The 20,747-nt window shown below is 42.4% G+C and overlaps 1 protein-coding gene across 1 annotated transcript in view; it reads right to left on the bottom strand.

Annotated features, from left to right (window-relative positions):
* Positions 1–697: 697 nt before the first annotated feature.
* Positions 698–20,747, bottom strand: part of SLC8B1 (solute carrier family 8 member B1) — a 138,756-nt gene continuing 118,706 nt past the window's right edge. Inside the window, exons 14-16 of the mRNA XM_069214537.1 lie at positions 11,474–11,554; positions 9,936–10,000; positions 698–3,667 (exon numbers count right to left, since the gene is read on the bottom strand). Of these exons, the coding sequence (XP_069070638.1) occupies positions 3,473–3,667; positions 9,936–10,000; positions 11,474–11,554 (341 nt within the window). The 3' untranslated portion in view covers positions 698–3,472. The remainder of the gene's footprint in view (positions 3,668–9,935; positions 10,001–11,473; positions 11,555–20,747) is intronic.

Genomic DNA, 20,747 nt, shown 5'->3' with positions numbered 1-20,747 from the left:
AGTAGAACTCTAGCTATAGGACAGCAGTGATGAATGGTTGTACCAATGCAAGACACCGCCCCATGCCCAATAACCACAGACTTCCCTGGAGCCCCCAAAACGGTCTAACAATGTTGTTCAGGTTTACTGTATATATTTGAAGTTCATCCATTTTCCAGTTTGCTACTATAACAAAAATCTCTGCTTTGTTCCAGTCAAACACAGGAATTTAGCCTTCATCTTGAATTTGAGGTGCTTTAGACAGTGTATTGCTGAGAAGACCACTAGGGCTTATTGTGAATAATTGTGCCTGTTCTTACTTTAGTAGGTTGAGAGGATCAGACATTTTTACTGACCGAGTTAAAAAGGGGGCTTTGCCTTGTAAGTGAACCAGCTGAAGAACATAGTAGGGTTGCAGGTGTGTGTCTTTGTGTATCTGATTGGCAGGAAGCAGCCGACCTACGAGAGGGGGCAGATTGCATAGGTTAGTGCACCTTATGTGAGTGTGTGCATTAGGCAATTTAATGAAGGATGAGGTTATTTAATTGGTTAAAGAACATGTTGTGGCTGTGTTATAATTTGAAATGTTGGGTGTGAAATTCTATCCTTAGGATCCAAAAGGCGTCACCCAGTGTTCACCAATCCACACCTGCAGCTCCCCTGCATTGCGAGAGGCAGCCTCAGATAATATCACATAATAAGGTCACCAACAAGACTGTAATCTTGAGCAACTTTTATTAAAAAGTGAAATTGTATCACATTCATTTAAAAGTGGAGCAAGTGATTCGGCCAAGCAGCCAAGAGGGGCACACGACATACAATAAAAAATCCCTTTACTGTGTGGCTCATCAGAGAGGCGGAGTACAAAATAAAATTGCTATCCACGAAAAGTGAAAATGAACACTGCAGTACTGATTGTAAAAACGAGTGTGAACTAGTGGCTACGCTGACAAATTTTAGACCAAGAGTTTTCTCCTGAGCCCAACTTCTCAAGTCCTAATCACATTTCTCCGTTGACTTGCTTCTCCTCATTTGCTGAAGGTTGGAGTGCTTGAAACTGGGCTCGCCACGAGTATTAGCAGAGAACTCGGGGTCCGCTGTGAGTAGTTGAATAAGGTGATGTGCACTGGGTCACAGGCCCCTCAGACCGTGCCAAAAGTAATCTGTATAGCGGTGGGTGAGAACCGCAGATAGTGCTCACAGCCGCAGAAAGGGTGTTATTTCCAGAACACCCTACCAGTAACAGTTGCTGATCTCGATGACAGTGCTGTGGGAGGTAGTCACAAATCTATGGTTTTCAAGACCATCTCTCAAAGGACAGTACTACGTTCGGACAGTAGTTTGGTATTTAGCTCTTAGCATTATGTCTCGTATTACCTGTTATAGCTACACCTGATATTCAATATCTAATCAGCCAACCAGTGGCTCAACCTGGAAGGATTCAAAATGTTTTGCAAAGCAAACGATCCAGTAGTATTCCAGGCATTTCTCTGTTTCAACACCACCTTTGAATTTGTCAGTCATTGTTTTGCCCCAGGAATCTCTGCTCTTCAAGTGCTTTTTTTTAAAACGTTGACTGAAGTTAAAAGAAATGCCATGTGTTAATTCAAGGAAAAGGCAGTGACAGCTGCCACTGATGATGGAGATAAGTATTTCAAAGGACACTTTGAATTCTCTGAGCCAGATCAAGGATCCTTCCGTGTAACAGAGCTATTAAATTCAACAACAACAACAAAAAAATCAGAGGGACTGAATTAGTCATAAGTACTAAAATGTAAACGACAGTGACACTGAGGAAGAGGTGACGTCAAAACCTCAATCTTATTCGAAAGTTCATGAATATGGACTCCAAATGAACTGATGCTAAACCCGCTCATCCATACATAATGACAAATTCAAAATCAGTTTTAAAAGAAACATAGGCAGCAAATTGTGCGCTGACGAATGAGACCTCTGTTGGTGCCGGTGCCAAAATATTTCTACTATGGCAGCCCGCATCTTAGAAATCACATCATTCATGGCAAAACGTTATGTAAGAAAACCAGCTGCTGTTGATTCAATAGTTACTCTCCCTGAGCTGAAAAAAATGTCTTCAGTACCAGGCAACTATTTTGACTTGATGTGATTTATATGGGTAGGATATACGGGGGTTTCTATACATTCGGTAAAGACTGGTGCATGCCGCAGGTTTCTCAAGGCTATTTCTTCGAGACTATTGGTCCTATCTGTGCTTGGCGAGATAAAGGTATACGACTTGTGCAATCAAAGCAGTCATCCGTGCTACATGATATACTGCTGTATTCTGTTTTAAAACAAAGAGTTGCTTAGGAATATAAAAAATTATCTGTAACAACGAGCGCATAAACAGTTCCTGAGACATTAGAACAAGCAGTCATTTTCTTCCTCCCTAGTATTGTGAGAACTGGAAAATATCCAAACATGGTATCAGCCCAGGCCGGAAATGTAATACAGAGTAGCTTCTCGAGACCCTGAGCATCCCAGAAGGCATCCAGTTGTAGATCCTATGGTTAACATACTGTCAGCAACTATGGTCATAGTCAAAGTTACACCCCCCCCCCTTCAAGATGAAGTGAGAAAACAGACAAATGCAGGGATGTGGAACCTATCGTACTGACTCAGCATCAGTCACCTTGGTCTCACTGAGACTGATCTGTTAAAAAATAGTGCAGGTTTTGTGAAAGCTATTTCGCCCTTTAATAAAGTCATCCATCCCTGTTACAGGGACTAATCTGGTAATCAGATATGTACACCATTATCCCCCCCGGGGCCTCCATACCTTTAAGCATGTCCATAGAAAATGACAAAATCACCTTTCTTTCCCAACTTGTGTCCAAAGAAAAGTGCCCCTCCACCCAGGTGATCTTTGCAACCCTCTCCCTGCCTGTTCATGTCACCCTCCAATTTCAAACTGAGTTCATGTAAGAACAGCATTGTCAGAATCTCTGAAAAGACCAATAAGTATATAAAATCCAGGACCATTACCCCTATTCCCTATGTCTAGGGAGTAATGGTCTCAAATGATGCAGTAAAAAAAAAAAAATGTACAGCAAATCATAGCAGCAGTGCTAAAATATAAAATCCATAATTTAAAACATCCCTTTTACCCTTTCAAAATAGTCCCGTGACCATAGCTGTGTTGGAGGCAGCCTGAATGACAGTATTCCTCTCTGTGCTGATAGGCTCCATCCCCACACCACTTCCACTCAGAGCAAATTCCATGTGTCTGCGGTTTCTGCTGTGGACAGTGGTTCATGCGGTTGGATAGCTACAGGACTTCCTTGCTTCAAATGCCATTCTTGGGGTTCCAATCCATCAGAGCCTTGAGGAACCCGAGGTCATCTTTGAGATGTATCATCCACTGCCTCACACAGCATCTTCTGTCTCCTCTTGAAGAACAATTGTCAGGCTGGTTCCCATTAGCCTGAAGCTGGCATTCATGTACGGTGTCTGTGTAGGCCTATGTAAGCCTGGTTCATAAAACATCCAACTTTATAACTCGAAACTCTGTCAACAGTGCCACCATGAGAAAAACCAGGTAGTAGAGGATGAGACCTATGCCATAGGTCTTGTTCAGATGAAAACACAGTAAGGGGACAACAATTAGGGAGATCACCAGACTGATGCCCAAGGCTCCCGCCAGGATCCAAGTCAGCCCATCATGGTACAGCTATGAAGACAAAAGGAACACAGTAAGATCGCATTTTCCTCCTCCCTGCCCCTGTCCCTCCAACGCTATAAATATATAACATAGTGGATGTCGCCACTGTGTATTAATAGTTTGGCCACAGTTTTCATTTGAGATGTAATTTAATGTGTCATGAGTGATGTAACCTGTAAAGACCTAAGCAGTGCGTGGAGGAAAGTTATGGTTGGCTCAGTAAACTATAACTGGTGAATTCTGGTATATTACAATTGTTTTTATACTATTACAAGGCCTAACTATAACTTCAGTTTAACCTTTATTTTTTCTCCAGTGAATTTCTATGGTAGTTTCAAAGTTAAGTTAGATAGCATTACCATACCAAACTTTAAAGTCACTTTATCCTTAAGATTTCTCAGTGCGCACACACGCCTTTTATATTTGTGTATATATACACACACACAACAATATATATTATGCTTACTTACATATGTATAAGTATTTTAAAATTAATATATATTTTCCAATCAATTATCTATGTAATTTACCTTAATATTAATAATTTGCATTACCTTAATTTCATTGATATTAACTCTATTGTTAATTTCAATTATATTTAGATTGCACTCATCTTAATTTTCTAATTATCTTCAAACTTAATCTCAACTTAATAGTAAAAAAGTAATTAACTGTTTAATTCAAATTATTTTTAACAATGACATGTACTTAATGTATCTATAATATATACAAGTATGCATCTCTGTGTGTGTGTGTGTATATATATATATATATATATATATGTATATATATATATATATACACACACACACACACACACACACACGTAGCTCAAAATTTCTGCCATCCAGCTCTCCATCCAATCCCAATTTTTATTCATGCAATTCAGTGGTGCATACACAAAAAACACAACACGTTTTGGCATAACGATACCTTTTGAACTATAAATATTTAAGTTACATACTGAAAGGTGATCTCTTTTTTATTGATTTACCTAGCTCTGGTTATTATAGCTGCCGAATTTCACTGGTTTTGTGCAAGTGAAATGTGAGCCTAACTATAACGCCCCTTTAACTTTTGTGGGTTTTTTTTCCAGTGAATTTCTAAGGTTTTTAAAATTCTATTTCCTAACTATAGCGTCCCTGTAACCCGTGGTTTTTTCAGTGAATTTCTAAGGGTTTTTTATTCTACTTCCTAACTAGAACATCCCTGTAACCTTTATTTTTCAGTGAATATATTTATAAGTACACACACACACACACACACACACACACACACACACACACACACACAGAAATGCATTTAAACATTCATTTATTGATTTGCCTGGGATGTTTAAGCCTCTAGATGTACAAACCACATCATATACTCTCTATGAAATGACTGAAATAATGGTTGCGCACTCTCTTGGAGGGAACTCTTTGTAAGAAAGAAAGTGTGACTTGCCTGTATCATCAAAACGATCACAGGTCTAGGTTGCACACGTCATCTGAGTTATTTAAGTACTATTGATCAAATGTTCCAGTTACCTAATTACGTTGTCCTGTAAAGAACATGTTCTCTCAAATTCAAGACTTCCTAGCTCGTGCACAGATTAATCTTGGCCCTCTGACAACATTATATGCATACCATAACTCGGGAGTATGCCACACCGGTCTGTAGGAAGAAAATCTTCTCATTAACTGAGAGACTGATTGATAAAACTCTAAAGCAGTCGTTAAAAAATGCTGTTCATTCTTCTGAATGAGAGCACAACAATTCAAGTTGGTCGTCCAAGAATAAGCACTATTAATATCACAAAATCAAACTCCTGTGTGATAAGGCTGACCATTAGCACTACAGCTGCTTCTCTTTAAGGAAACATGTGGAATGTAATTCTTGCATAAAATTATTATTTCTACAATGGTAGAAGCTCATGGGATCTAATCCACATTCAGTTAGGCATTCAAGCTCAAAATTAATAAACTCATCTTTGCCAGAATTTTAAGAGAAACTGAATAGCTTTATTTTGCAACTTGAAAACGGATGGAAGTGAATTATTGTGCCTGGGAGAAAACACTTAAACATGTAGGCTTTGCTAGACACTATAAATAAGGCTAATAAACTGTCAAGGAATGCTACTAAAAACCCACCTATTCCGGCTGCACCTCAAACAATATAGATACAAATTGGTTAGTTTGTTTGAGTCCACTGGACTCAAACAACTGGTCTGACTCCAAAAACTAGTCACCAGCCCCACACACACACACACACAGCAGGACACATCCTGGACCCCATCTTTACAGCCAGCAACATAATTAAGTTCTCCCACACTATGGAGCTCATATGGACCGACCATCACCTGGTACATTTCTCCATAACTAGCAGACTAGAGCCTTCCATCCCTTCCCCCCTCCACAGATGGGGAAAAAAAAAAATTACAGACACAATTGACCACCGCCCTTCAATCCAGAAAACCCATCCTCTCCAGCAACCTCGAGGAAGACGCCCACTATCTATCCGAATGGATCTTCAACAGCGCTGACAAAGTTGCCCCATCAAGAAACTCCACCTCTAGAAGATCCAGCAAGCCTGCAAGGTGGTTCACCCCAAACTCAGCACACTGAAGAGAGAATGCAAACAGCTAGGAAGAAGATGGCACATTAGCAGAGACCAAGCGGAGCACACCACCTTCAAAGTAGCACTGGACAAATATCATCCCTGCCTCAGAGAAGCTAAAAAGGTCGCCCCACTCAGCCGTATCGAGGAAAGCACTAACCACTCAAAGGAACTTTTCAAGATCGCCAAAGAGTTTTTCTGCCCAACAGCCACTAAAAACACCATCCTACTCTCCCAGGCCCTCTGTGACTATCTATCTGACTTCATCCACGGCATCCATCTACAGCAACTTCCACCCCAACCCACCAGCATCGACCACCTTCTGACCCCACCAGGCGACTCTCCCAGCCACCTGATCACCGACTGGAAGCAACTATCTATAAGAAGCTCTCATGAGTTCAACACACTCTGGCTCAACCAACGGCCCATGCCCCCACTACATCTTCAACCTGGGCCAGAAGGAAATCTGCAGCATCCTCGCCCCATCCTCAACACCTCCATCAGGACTGTCACCATCCCTGAAGCTTGGAAGCAACCAGAGGTCAAGTTCACTGAACACTTTGAAAGACACAATCTATTGGACACCTCCCAATGCGGTTTCCGCACCAACCACAGCACCGAGACCGCCCTAATGGCCGCAAAGGACGGCATCAGATCCATCCTTGACCGCGGAGAGAACGCTGCCCGGATCCTCCTCAATCTCTCAGCTGTGTTCAATACTGTCTCCCACTACACCCTCACCTCCAGACTCCACCACATCGGGATCCGGAGCAACACCCTCAAATGGATCCACGCCTTTCTCACAGGATGCACTCAGAGAGTCCTCCTCCCACCTTTCACCTTGGAAACAAAGAGCATCATATGCTGCATCCCCCCAGGGATCCTCACTCAGCCCCTCCTTCATCAACACCTACATGATACCGATGGACTAAACATCATCTCATACGCCGACGACACACAACTCATACTCTCACTCTCCGAAGGCCATGCCACCCCCAGAGGCAAAGCCATGCCCCATGTCGGTGAACGGATGAGAGCGAACTGCCTGAAGCTGAACACTGAAAAGACATAGGTGATCATCTTCAGAAACAACTCCTCCACCGGGACGATTCATGGTTGCCCCCCATGCTTGGACGACCCCCCCCCCCCAACTGACCACGCCCGCAACCTCAGCATCATCATCAACAGAAAAACTCACCTTCAAACGATAGATAAACGGAGTGGCCTCATCATGCTTCAGCAACCTACGCATGCTACTGAAGATCTTCAGAAAAACGGTAACACAAGCCATCATTGCCAGCAGACTAAACTATGGAAATGCCCTTTACATAGGATTCCCCCACCCAGCTCCTCCAATGCCTCTAAACCATCCAGAACGCAGCGTGCATTTTACACCTTCTTAAGTGTAGCTGCATTAGAGAAAGTAAAAAAAACAACAACAAAAAAACAATACAGCCGAACAAAGCTTTAGAACCTTACCAGGATTCTCCCTGTCCTTTAGAGGGATGAGATGAGCAAAACAGAGGGGCTTTTGAGCCTGAAAGGATCCCTATAGAGTCTGTCCCTGCCATGCTGTGAGGTTTTTAAGCTTGACCCAACTGCTCCTAATAAGGGCTCAAAGTACCTTCAGTGTCTACCCCAGATTTCAACATGTTTCACCGATCACAAGAACTTCCTGGGCATTCTGAAGCTTTGAATAATTCTGACAAGGAGCAATACCTCAATGACTGATTTTCTACCCACTACCTCAGATTGTCTTCCTGCATTTTTCGTCACGGGAGTTAACTTTGCTCAGTAGAAACAACAACTGGGGCGCTCCATTTTGAGTTCTAAACCCAGTTGAAGTTTCCCCTATGTAAAGAGCATTCGACTAGCTGCCACTTTTATTTTCACTGGATCACTTTTTTTTAATTAATATCTTGATATCTGCCAATGTAAAGTGTATTGCTTTTACTCTGTAAGTTCCATTATTTTGTTTTGCCTGATCTGAACTTTGGATCTTGAAATTATTTATAAGAATGTACAGTTATGTGCATTGTGACACACACCATGTACTCTTTCCCTTACAATATAGGTACCCTTGTTGCTTTAGCCATATTACCAGAGTTTGCATTTTAAGACTAGAAAGTGACACTAGTACAGTATGATAGGTTTTTTAGAAAATGACATCAGACTCACCTATAGAATCTGAACCATATAAGTAAGAACTCAGCTACCCCTATCATTAGAACCTTAAGACTAGGTGTGACCTGCTCTACTAACTGAATCTGTCTCCCAAATGCTCATCCTCAAAATCTTGTTATTAACATTTATTTAACTGACTTTAGAGACTGCTTTTACCCAAAGGCAGTGGACATAAAATAATCTGTATGAATGAATCACGAGACAAAATAACTGAGTTTTGTTCTAAGTGTAGTGGAAGTGAATAGGTGCCAAGATTTCCAAAGTTTTGCAGTCACCAACACAAAAGAGTAAAAGCTAGAATAGCAAGGGAGGGTGATCTAAGATTGCAATTGGCTTGGCAGGGAGGGAGAAGCTGATACAAACAGCAGGGAGCGAAGGAGTAGAGTCATTTAAACTGAAAGGGTACACAATGAAACTAAATCAGTGATCAGATGCAAATCAACCAAAGGTGCCACAGATACTAACAAACTTGAGATTTGTAGGTAAAAGCAATCAGACTATTCAAATCATAGTGCAAAATACTCTGGAAAAGTATGACATGATGTTGTAGTTAATCAACATAGAAAAAGCAAACATAGTTCAAGAAAGACTGTAGGATAAATCTAACGAAAGAATAAGGTAGCAGCAATTGACTTTCTCATGTTGTAGAAATGGAGCTATCTAGTTTGAGTAACAGAGGAAATCTGTTCATGAAAAGACAGTGATGAGATTCAATAGAATTTTGATTGAAAGCAGTAATTAAAACATAACTTCGATTGTAGGCAGAAATTGTAGCAACACAAACAGAAGAAAAAATCAGAGTAGATGCTGGGTAAGAAAAAGAGAGAAATGCATAAAATTAAGAGAATTTCCACAGTTCAGGGACTAAGGTGAAGAAAATGGCTGACCACTCATGACTTGATGGCAGGAATGGAGGCAGAGAGATGTCCGAATATATAATGAGTAAAAGTAGGGGTTGGAAAGTAGATGTGCATATCTTATGCATACAAATCTGCTTGAAAACCACAGGAGGAAATTATACACAGGGGAGTAATACTGTACAAAAATGGGCTAAGCACAGAACCCATCAAACCTCATTTGTTGGAGGAATAGAACAAGAGCACAATTCCATTCTATGAAGAAAAGGAAATGACTGACCTTTCCCCATAAATAATAATAAGACCACCTAGTAAAAGCTAAGCCAGAGATATCCAAATAAGACAGAGGCAGATAAAGGAGGGCTTTTAGCATGGATAGCTGCAACAAGAACCAAAAGAATTAGAAAAGACTGGAGAGGCATTTCCATCACATGTTATAAGAACTATAGAAATCAGAAGGTCTCATCTGCAGGCATTATGAGGACCATAAAAAGTAATGAGTTAGAGCCAGCAAATACCACAAACACTATTGAGTGGAATGGGATTTGATCAACTAATGCATTATACTCCACAGAATAGAATGAAGTCTGCCATGCTCACACAGCCAGAGCCATAGATAGGAAAAATCTAGCACCTACCATCACAACGGTCCTTTCGCTGGACATCTGCAATAAACATCCGAGGCCCACACCAACCAATACATCTGGAGCCAGATCAGGAACATAACAAGATTGGTCAATAAAAGTAATTGCAACAAAACTACCTCCGTTGACACAGCTGTGCTTTAGTAAAATTATTGCACCTTTGGGCAACATCCCACTAATGAGTGTAAATTATAGTACCTTTGGGCAACATATCACTAATGAGTGTCTGGCCAAACTGCCTTCAAAGGTACACCTCCATCTGACATTCTCCCTGTCTGAACTAAGCTCGGTATGGGTCAAGGGCCAAGTGCACGCTAAGCTCCTCATACTATCCATATGTAGCATTATGATCGGTGTTGCAAGTATTGGCCCGCCTCAGCCCACCCTACCCATTCTGTTTCTATATGGTTGCTCTAGCAGCACCATCTACACAGGTTCCATGTAGAGCTTACAGACCACACCACAGTATATTCCACAGCCTGCTTATAAGAAAGACCAGGGGTCCTTCTATTATGGAGTGTACATGCTGCCCCTTCATGCAAACTGACTAGGGACACTCTCATGGATCCACCTCTTATAAAAACCCTCCAGGCTTTTTGGCATGTTTCAGTGAGCATTGTCTATCCATCGCAGTCTAAATGGTGCACTCTGCACAGGCTACCACTCATGTAGACCAACCAGGGCTACGTCCATGACACACCCTCCAGGGGTTTCCTACTTATACAGACAGCACCACTCACCTCCTATGGAGCACTAAATAATGACAGGCAAGGACTACTTTTGTGAATCATTCAGAGAACCCAGATACAAAATGATCAAGTCTCATCAGACAGTTTACTTCAGATAGGATCTATCCTCCTATGGACTCATATACCCTCTCTCATGCAGCACTTCATTGGGGATGCCCCTTATATAAATATCCAGTCTGGCACCAATTTTGTACTTCTGTAGAATTCTCTGCTTTTAGACTGATCCTGACCCTTGCCGTGGGTGTACTTAACAGAAGCTCCACTTATTTTAAACTGATCAGACTTCTTAGTGTGCCCTTCACTAGGCCTTCACCCTTAAATGGACTAGGCAGAGACCACCTCAAGCAGTATTTCCAAGACTCTTATAATTCTGCCCTGTTGCTTTTAACCTACAATAGGTCTCTCCTCCTCACACACATTGCTCTTTTTCTGAAAGTTCAGGTGTTGTTCCAGTCCTAGAAGAGCAATTTCCATGCAATTGTATGCCGATTTTACAGGCTCTCTGCCCTGCTATCCCTCTTGAGTCTGATTTAGCCTGGCTCAGGTAGATGTGAATGTCTTTCTAGAAAGCCATCTCAAAGAAGAATAACTGATATTATCTTTGGTTAAACACTCTAACCGCTGCATACAAGGCCTCCTGGGTGTAGCATCAAGGGCCCTTTGCTTAGGAAGAAATACTCTAAAAGAGCGAACATCATGCAATTTCCCATAGAACCAAAAACATGGCAGTGAATGTCCTTGAGGAGCAAATTTTAAGTAAGAGGCATCTAATTTGAAGGATACTGAAGATAATTCCACCAAAACAGGCAGAGATAGCCATCCGTGGGTATCCTTGCCGTGCCATCGTCAGGTTCGAGAAGAAATCTGTAATAAAAGTAAAAGGGCAGTTTAAGTATGGTCTAAACAATAAACTAGAGTCTTTGTGGTCCAAGGTCACCTACTGAAGTGCTCATCATTAATGTCTCTGAGTAAAATTGTGTAATGCTCTTTCTAAGGATCTGGAAACAATTGGAGGTTACTCAGCCTTTTCTTTGTTGGTATAATGCTATTTACAACTAGTGTCACAGGGCCACAACACGCATGCACTAAATTTGAATGACCAATCACTTCCTTTTAGCGCTTTCATGGGAGGGTGAGGGGCTTAGAAACCCAGTATGCAGTGAACCTCAATGATACAAGTTAATACCTTGAATGTCCACTGAGTGTTGTGGTTGAGAAGAAAGAAAATGTATTTAATATCAAGTTAGTAACAAGTGCATTTAAACCAGGGTTTACCATGAAAGCCTGGTGCGTGGCACCTTCTAAGTCAGATAACTGTCCATAAACATGTTTGTAGCCCTTCTACACTACTCACTATGAATACAGTTTCTCTAGCTTATACTACTAGGCTCATGACCCATAGCTCCAGAAGAAAGCATAAGGTCTTTATTGCGACCCAAAACAGTGCCTTTTACAGGTAACTAACCAAAAACTGGCAAGTCAGTAACTGTGCACCAAAACCTAAACTCTCTTCGGAGTAGGATATGCTGGTATTCCAAATTTTGCAATAGCAAAGTACGGTAAAACATAATGGACACAGGACACAATAGTTATCCAATAGGTAAATGTCTGGTTGAACTTTGGGCTTTTTGGAAGCATTCAGACCTTGAACATAGTGAATATATTAGAGATCAAAAGAGAGATACAATGTTACACCCTTCGTAATGGCTATGCCTGGGCCTCTTAGTCAATAGAAGTAATTTTAATTTCTGGAATTTGAAGTATGAAAAAAAAGTCAGAGCTCCAATGCCCAAATAGCCCAACACCAAAGTAAGTAAATACCCACATTTTCATGCAGTGCTATTGGAGCTCTTGATGTTGATGAAGATGACAGGAAGTGATGTGTTCCTCCAATTACCAGTGTTCAGTTGAGTGTGGCATAGTCACTGGAGTCCAGACGCATCCATGTATCAAGCTAGACTCAAAGGTGGGGGACAAGGACAATGAAGTTAAGAGGAGTTTATCTCGAGTACTGACGATTGTGGTTATGATGTGCCAGTCAGAGAGATGCTTACGGGTCCAGAAGACCCGCACCATGAACCCAATGGAAAACCAGCTACTGGTTAGAAAAAACAGGTCTTGACAATGCTTTCAACTGTGCAATATCCCGGAGATGCTAAGAAGCAGAACCCAAAAGATCTAGAATCAGCCAACTCCCTCTGGTTGATTTGATGGAACCCCTGTCAACAGAGTATAGTCCACCCCTCATGGTGGAGGCAGGAGAAGTTGAAGCATGCAGAGGGTGATGATGGCAAGAGAGCACCTCCTCGATCAGGGTGTCTTTGTGATAGTCTGGAGCAGATATCCGGTCATTCTGTGGCTTCTGGTAGTTTCCATACACTGTGATGTCTTCATGCATGTCCTTCCAGTCCCCCAGGCCTCCTAATAGAATAGCTGCCACTTCACGGTGGGCGCTGTGTAGCTCCTCCTTTCAGGCAGGTGATTCGCTCTTCTGTCCTCCAAGCAAGGGCGTTCCACTACCCTGCACAACTTCATTCCTAAGTCAGGACGGGAAGAGACAACCCACGATAGGATCCACATGTGGCTTTTCTGCCTTCATCTCTCATTATGCTGTTGCCAAAATCTATTCAGCTGTGAGTCAAACACTTTACTGGATGAGAAGTCCCGTACCTCTCCTGCCCAGATGGCTGGGCCTGGCAAATCATGGGCAGCTGCTCTTTTTTTAAAGTTCTGGGGTTGCTCCAATCCTAGGAGAGCAATTTCCACACTCTTGTTTCAGATTGTGCAGGTTCTTTGCCCTGCTATCCCTTTTGAGACTGATTTAGACTGGCTCAGGCAGATGTGAATGCCTTTTTGGAAAGCCATTTCAAAGTAGGATAACTCACATAGAGGAAAGGGGTTGAGTTCACCGTGGCAAGGAAAGCTACAGCTTCAGCAAAGGATCAGGCTGCCCATCACTCATTAGAAACGAGTAGTTATGGGGAGGGGCGTACTGGAGATGCATATATGCAGACTACAGTAACTTAAGTAGACTTTGGTCTGATTACAGAACCATGCGCATATGGTTTTGGTCCCTCATTCATACAACACTCCACAACTCACTCACTGACTCCGCAAGCCCTTTGCTCCTTTGTCCACTTGTTCCTCTGCCAAGAAGAGCAGCTCTAGCCTCAGTCCTGCAACCATGTATCTAAATAAAGGACGTTCTGTGGCTTGAGTAAAAACGCTCCCAAAAGAGGAAGTGCCAAACCTGGTAGTGTTTTATCATTGACAAAGAAAGCAAAAATGCAAGCAACGACCAATGCTTTAAACTTTACAGTACTGAACCTTGCTTTTATCAATATCATGATGGGGAGATTTTCCAACAGGAAGTGCCTCTGAAAATATACGTGAGGAGGCGGAAAGAGTGCTCAAAAATCCATTTGAAAGTAAATCTATGTATGAACTTTGTTATGTGAAGGTGAAATTAGCATTTAGCTTATCAGGTGGCTAATTATACGTTTATGACAATAAAGAGAGGTATTAAAATGTAACCGCAGGATGTATTTGATATGAGCTATTAACCACTTGAAATGTTTTTAAAATTATTTTATTTATGCAATAAACAATCAATCAACAATAAAGTACGTCTGGTGATGTTCTCTTGCACATTGTGACAAAGAAAGAATAGAATAATAACCCGATCCAGCACACTGCAAAGAAGTAGTTGCTAACATTTTCAATACATCCAACTGATAAAAGTTCCGCAGTCAAGCCCACCCCTGCTTCCATATAGGGTCAAAATTGATCAATCCATCACTATTGAATTGTGTTGAGGCATTTCAAAGTCAACAAATTATCATGTATGTCCAGAGGCCCTGGTGTATGCCCATGTCCCCTCTTGTGTAGCTTGTGTGGTGGCTTTTGGCTTGTTTGGATCATTTGGGATTCTAGTGTATCAGTTCTTGAACTAGAATTAGCAAGCAATGTTCTAGTCATTTCTGCCCAGGCTAACAGGGCTTCCTGTGCTTTGTCATCTATCCTGGTCCTCTGGATATTAACCTCCTCTGCCCTCGCCCATTCTGCCATATCAGATTCCCATCCTTTTCTCACTGGGGACCTGGGACTAAGCCGGTGAACAGCTATGCGACGTTTCGCGACCACCAGGCCCAGTATAATATTGAATCTACTCAGTTTCCTAGCTGGAGTGTGTGACAAGAGTCCCAGAAAACACTGTTTGAAATGCAAAGATACTTCCCAATCCCTCGCTCTTTTTAATTGGGTGGCAACCTCCTCCCAAAAACTCATTATGGGGCAGGTCCAGGACAGGTGAAGAAAATCAGCTTCCATCGCTCTACAACTGGGATCTCGGGAGGGGTATTTGGCATGCAAACGTTTGGGGGTCAGATATAACATGTGAATGAAATTATATTGAATTTAAAATGGGCATTAACTGCCACTTCCTTAACTCCTGTATGTATTTTAGTCCAGTCTGTCATTGATAATTCCTCTCCCATATGTGTGTTCCAATGATGTTCTGTTGGTAAAGGTTGTGTTGTTTGCTCTGTTCGTAGTGTGCAGTATATGTGCGTTATAAGCCTTCTTCCCCCTGCCATCTCAAGTAATATAGTCACCGTATGGGTAGGAATAGGGGCCTCAGCGAATGTCGGCCATAATGGTCTGGCAATTGCAGCAATTTTTGGAAATTGTAAAAAGTGTCCGGTACCGATATTAAACGATTCTTGTGCTTGCTGATACGTGATGAATCTACCCTCGGAGTAAAGGTCAGATAGCCTCCTGCCGTTTAGTCTCAGACATTATTTACGTCGTCTGAACAAAGGGAGAAAGTATCCAGATATCTAAGTCTGGGGCGTAAGGTGCTCTCTTAAGAACTCTTCTGACCGTTCATTCCCAAATCGTCCCCATCAGTTGAATTAGTAATGGAAACTTATGGGGAATTCCTCCACCTTTCATCAAAAGTTCCCCCAGCTGGTATGTTGAGTGTGTGCCTTCCAATAAGCATCTCTCTAAGTTTGGTTCCCCATCTAGCCAATATACTGCGTGCTGTAACCGGGCCACAGTGGGACCTTAGGTGGCTGTCTATGAACAGAATAGGTTAGTGGAAGCGGAGAGTGATCTGATATGTATCTTGCCAAATATTGGATATTATACTTGGTGAGTAGCTTATGCCTGAAGAAAGAAGTAGTTTAGACGACTGAGTATTAGTAGCAGGAGAGTAGCAAGAGTATGTATGTGTGTGGATTGTATTGCTGCCACACATCAAGAAGTCCCAAACCATGGTGTTTCTGGCGCAATGCCATTCTGGTGCGTAGTTTCAGGCCTGTCCCGGCAGGAGTTCGATTAATCAACCCATCTAGCGCACACAGTTTAAATCACCAGTCAGGATAATTTCTGTATGTGGGAGACATGCGCAGCTCAATTCACCGACCCCAAGAGATTTCCATTGTCAGTGTTTGGGAGCGTAAATGTTAATAATACATAAGGCATGTACATCTAGTAGTACATTGAGAATTGTGTATCTGCCTTGTGGGTCCATAACCTGTCTAGTGAGTTGGAATGGGAGCCCTGGTGCCATCCATATTAGGGTGCCCCTAGTGCATCCAGAATAGGAGGTTGCAATTACTTTCCCTCGCTAACTTTTTGTAAGACCTTAACGCAAACCCCCCCAAAGGTGTGTTTCTTGTAGACATGCAATGGCCACCCTGTACCGTTTAAGATAGCTTAGTATTCTGTTACGTTTCACTGGGTTCCCTAGGTCCCATACATTCCATGACAAAGTTTATAATGTGGCGCTAGTGTTTTACCGGCCATAATAAAGTTCTCGGATAGGAATAGTATTCCTTATGATGGTAGTGCATATGTACTTCCTCTCTTGTTCCCTCTATGGAAGCCCCTAGTTTAACCAAACAGAAACTAAACAACTGTATAGTTATGCATTAATAGACCAAACATAAGTTTACATATTATCGTTGAGTACCGCAATAAAAAACAGTAACTTAGTGATATGCCCCAACTCCCTCCCTCCCATGGGCTGTGGTCCCTATTCCCCCATGGAAGTAGGTATACATGCATGTGGTTGGTGTACCCCGCCCCAGTCTCCCATTCCCCAGATTGAGTATACGTTACTGGAATATCAAACAAGATGGGTGTGCCTTCATATCGAGGAGGCCCATTAGCGTGCACATATTGTAGGATATGATCCCCATCTCGGTGGATGAACAGGCGCGCAATTATGGCTCACAGTCAGGCTCCGGGTTTCAGTTTCAGGCCTAGTGACCAATGGGCTCTCTCCAGCGAGAAAAAGTTGGAGAATTTTAGTGAAGGCATCGCTGATTTAATCCATTCCTCCATGAAGAGTTCTGTAGAGGGTCCCTCTGCGGGTTCTGGGAATCCCAAAAAGCAGAGATTATCACACTGACAGCACCCCTCTGCATTTTCCAGGCGATCCTCCAGTTGTGATGTGTTGAAGGCTCTCCACCAGGGATTGTAGTTCTTGAACAGCTGTCTTGAGGGAGACTATCTCCTCCTCTGTAGTTGTCACCCTATCTACCAGTTTCTGGAGATCAAGACACAAGTCGTTTATGTCCATGGCCATTAAGTCCATTTTGTTCTCTAAAGCATCTTGGGTGCCATGAATGGCTGCTAGTATTTCGGATGTGGCATGTGCTGATTCATGGCCTGTCGAAGGAGGGGCTTCTGCTGTTAAGGCAGTATTGACATCCATACCCTGGACTGTGTATTGCATAATTTTATTGGCTTGGGAGCCTCTCATAGCCTTGTCTTTCCCAATGTGGTCAGTAGCAATGGAGCATCAACTATTTGGTAAAATCACATTGGCCAGGAATGATAGGGGAGGAGGGCTCCGTGGCTTTACTGTGACAGCGTTTGGTCCCGATTATGTCCAGTTACCCCGGAGTTGAGGTATTACGCCCGAGCAGTCTTGCTCCTCGGCCGTGCTATCCGATAATCAGATTGGGTTGCTGTCTCGGCCACGTCCCACCGCAGGCTGAATGACTCCTCCCTTTGTTGAATCGGCCGACATGCTAGTTTCTGTTGCCTATCTCCAGTAGCTGCGCTTCTAGTCCCGACACCACCATGCCGCAAGAATCACAGCTATACTGGACCGTTGGTGCCAGTGGTTTTATATGGTGCTCTTGGCGTTAGTGTTTTCTGGATGGTGGTGGCTCTGATGTTTGGGGTGTCATTTCACATGGTTGCAATGGTCCCACTCCCAGCGGCCTAGGGCCTCAGTTTCTCTGCAAATTTGTGTTCCATCCGCATCGGCGGTGGGCTGAGGCTGCTACCGCCTGCTTGTGCATCAATGTTTGTGTAAGGATTACTGTTTGGGTGTGCAGGATGATGATTGGATCATTATTTAGGGTGCAAAGTTCCGGCATGACGCGTCTACTTAGCTTTCTTGTGTGGCCATACCCCAACCGCTTGAAACTTGATATAAAGTCAGGTTCCATTTTCTAATTTATATGCAATATTCAAAGTTGTTTTGTCTTTTATGGTCTGCAACCTCTGAACTAAATAGTAAAGATCACTTTTATGAACAGATATACTTAAAGGGCATTTTAATGCCTAGGTTGTCAAATGGGTGAAGACCTATATCGAAACAGAGTCTGAGTAATGGTGTAGAGGAGGGCATGCAATGATGTCTTCAATTCTGACTCTTCTATTACAGGTGCCCAATTGTTAGCTGTCCCAAGAGTATGGACATTGCATGCAAACATGTCAGTGGCTCACATGATTTTAAACCCTGAACGTGATACTCTGGGGCTTACTACTCTTTTTTTAAGCAAACATTTGCTTAAATTTGTTTTTTTTTGTCTTGTCAACACTTTTTGTCGATGGTTGTCTTTTGGTAAGAACTCTTCTGGTGCTTATAAATTATAGGTATTGGTCTTGTTCTCTGAGTGCTTCTCCTAAGTTATTATCATCCAATCCATATGGTCATGCCACTTTTGCATCACAAGCCTGACTTGTTGCTGCATTAAAATGAAAGCTCATTGGACACAGCAGTGCTGTGCCATTTAATTTCCAGTGGGAAGAATGAGGGAACCTCTAGCTATAGGCATCAAGACTGAATCCCCAGATGGAACCCATACCAATCAGGGCTTCTCGTCTAAGAGCATACATCTGGAAAAAGAAAACAATAGCTCATGGAGCACACAAATGATGTACACACAAGCTTTAGACGTATTATCTTGAGTGAATCCTGAACAACCATTTTTTTGTTTGTTTACCATTAGTGTGGAATTGTACCACTTTCAGAGCACTTATTCCACATGGTGCTGAGATTTTATTGACTAGTTGTGTTAGATACTGTGTGATTGTGTTATGTTGGGTAAGGATAACTTAAATCGAAGTTCTGAAATCCTTATGCATGGGTAGTGATATAATCAATGGCTGTCGACATTTGGCGTGAAATACAAGTCACACGTTTGAATCTAAAAAGGGCAACTGAGCCGTTTAATCATCTGAGGTTGATACATCTATTAACATTACATTACGCATTAACAACACCTTTTTGCAGTTCTCAAGTGGCTAAACCTGAAGAAAAAAATGATATTTATATAATGTGAGAGCTGTTATTGCTGTAGACAAAAGCATTAGAACCATGTGGCAATTCGATATTTCCTCTGCAACCCCTATTCTGCCCCTTAGTCCTCTCAACTTCAGTGTGCTGACCTAGATGTCTTCAAGGTCCTCTCACCTCTAGAGCATTTCTTCAAGGTCACTCATCTAGGGTGCCCAGTTTTGATACTGTTTATTAATGCACTTTCAATCTTCTCACCTTCAATGCTCATTTATTTCTCTCTCGTCTAATGCAGAGTCCCAATGCTAAGTCACTCTTCTCACCTCCAGTGTTGCTCTCTGATGCTCATTCACTTCTTTCACCTCAAATGCAGGTTCCTACTGCTCATTCAATTCTCTCATGTCCAGTTCTTTTTCAATGCTCGTTCAATCCACTGCTGTTTCCGCTACTTATATGAACTCCCCTCACCTTCTGTACAAATTCCTAATGGTCATTCACTCTTCTAACCTCCAACACAGCTTCCCAATGCTCATTCACTCCTTTCACTTTCTATTCATTTTTCCATTTGCTCCTTCACTCTTTTCACCTCCAATATTCATTCACTCCTTCCACCCCCGAATACAGTTTCCCAATGGTCATTTACGCCAGTCACCGTCAGTTTGGTTTCCCAGTGTTTATTCCTCCCACCTCCAAGGGTTTTACTGTGCTCATTTACTCCTCTTGCCCACACTGCTGTTTCCTGATGCTTATTCTTTCATCTCACCTCCAATGCTATACAGCGTTGCTCATGCACCCCTCTTTCCTCCTATTCTCTCAATATGATTATTCACTGCTCTTAGCTCCAAAGCTCATTCACTACCACCTCACATGCAGCTTACCTATTTTCATTCAACACCTCACCCAAAATGCTGCTTTGTAGTTCTCATGGACTCTTCTCTCAACAATTGTGTCTTATTCATTCCCCTCAGTCCCAATGCAGTTTCCCAATGCTCATTTTATTCCTCTCATCTCCAGTGTTGAGGCTAATGCTTATGCACCCCTGTCACTCCTGCTACTGTTTCTCAATACACGTTCACATCTCTTACCGCCAATGCTGTTCTCCAACAGTGACTGGTTTCTCTCACCTACAATTCTGCTTCACCTCTCTCCCGCCAATTTTGATTCTCAATGCTCTTTCACTGCTCTCACCTCTAATGCAGTTCCATGATGCTCATTCAATCCTCTCACCTTGTACTGCCATTTGATGGAGTTTGTTTTGACCAATGACTTTGTGTTTCACCACTGCGCATATTAGTTGCTCAATGTTCACCAGTAGCACATGATATGTTTTGTTCAGTTTAGCCGCCTATGGGCTTTGACATGGCATTAGCCATTACTTTCTGTATTCAGTTTAGCCGCCTATGGGCTTTGGCATTGCATTAGCCATTACATTCTGTATTCTGCCTATTGGCTTTGACATGCTGTATCCAGTCTAGCCGCCTATTGGCTTTGACATTGCATTCCTATTGGCTTTGA

This window comes from Pleurodeles waltl, chromosome 11 (genome assembly GCF_031143425.1).
Source record: "Pleurodeles waltl isolate 20211129_DDA chromosome 11, aPleWal1.hap1.20221129, whole genome shotgun sequence".
In the NCBI taxonomy this organism is placed as follows: Eukaryota; Metazoa; Chordata; class Amphibia; order Caudata; family Salamandridae; genus Pleurodeles; species Pleurodeles waltl.
Note: the sequence above shows the minus strand (reverse complement) of the source record. Positions and strands in the feature narration are given on the sequence as shown.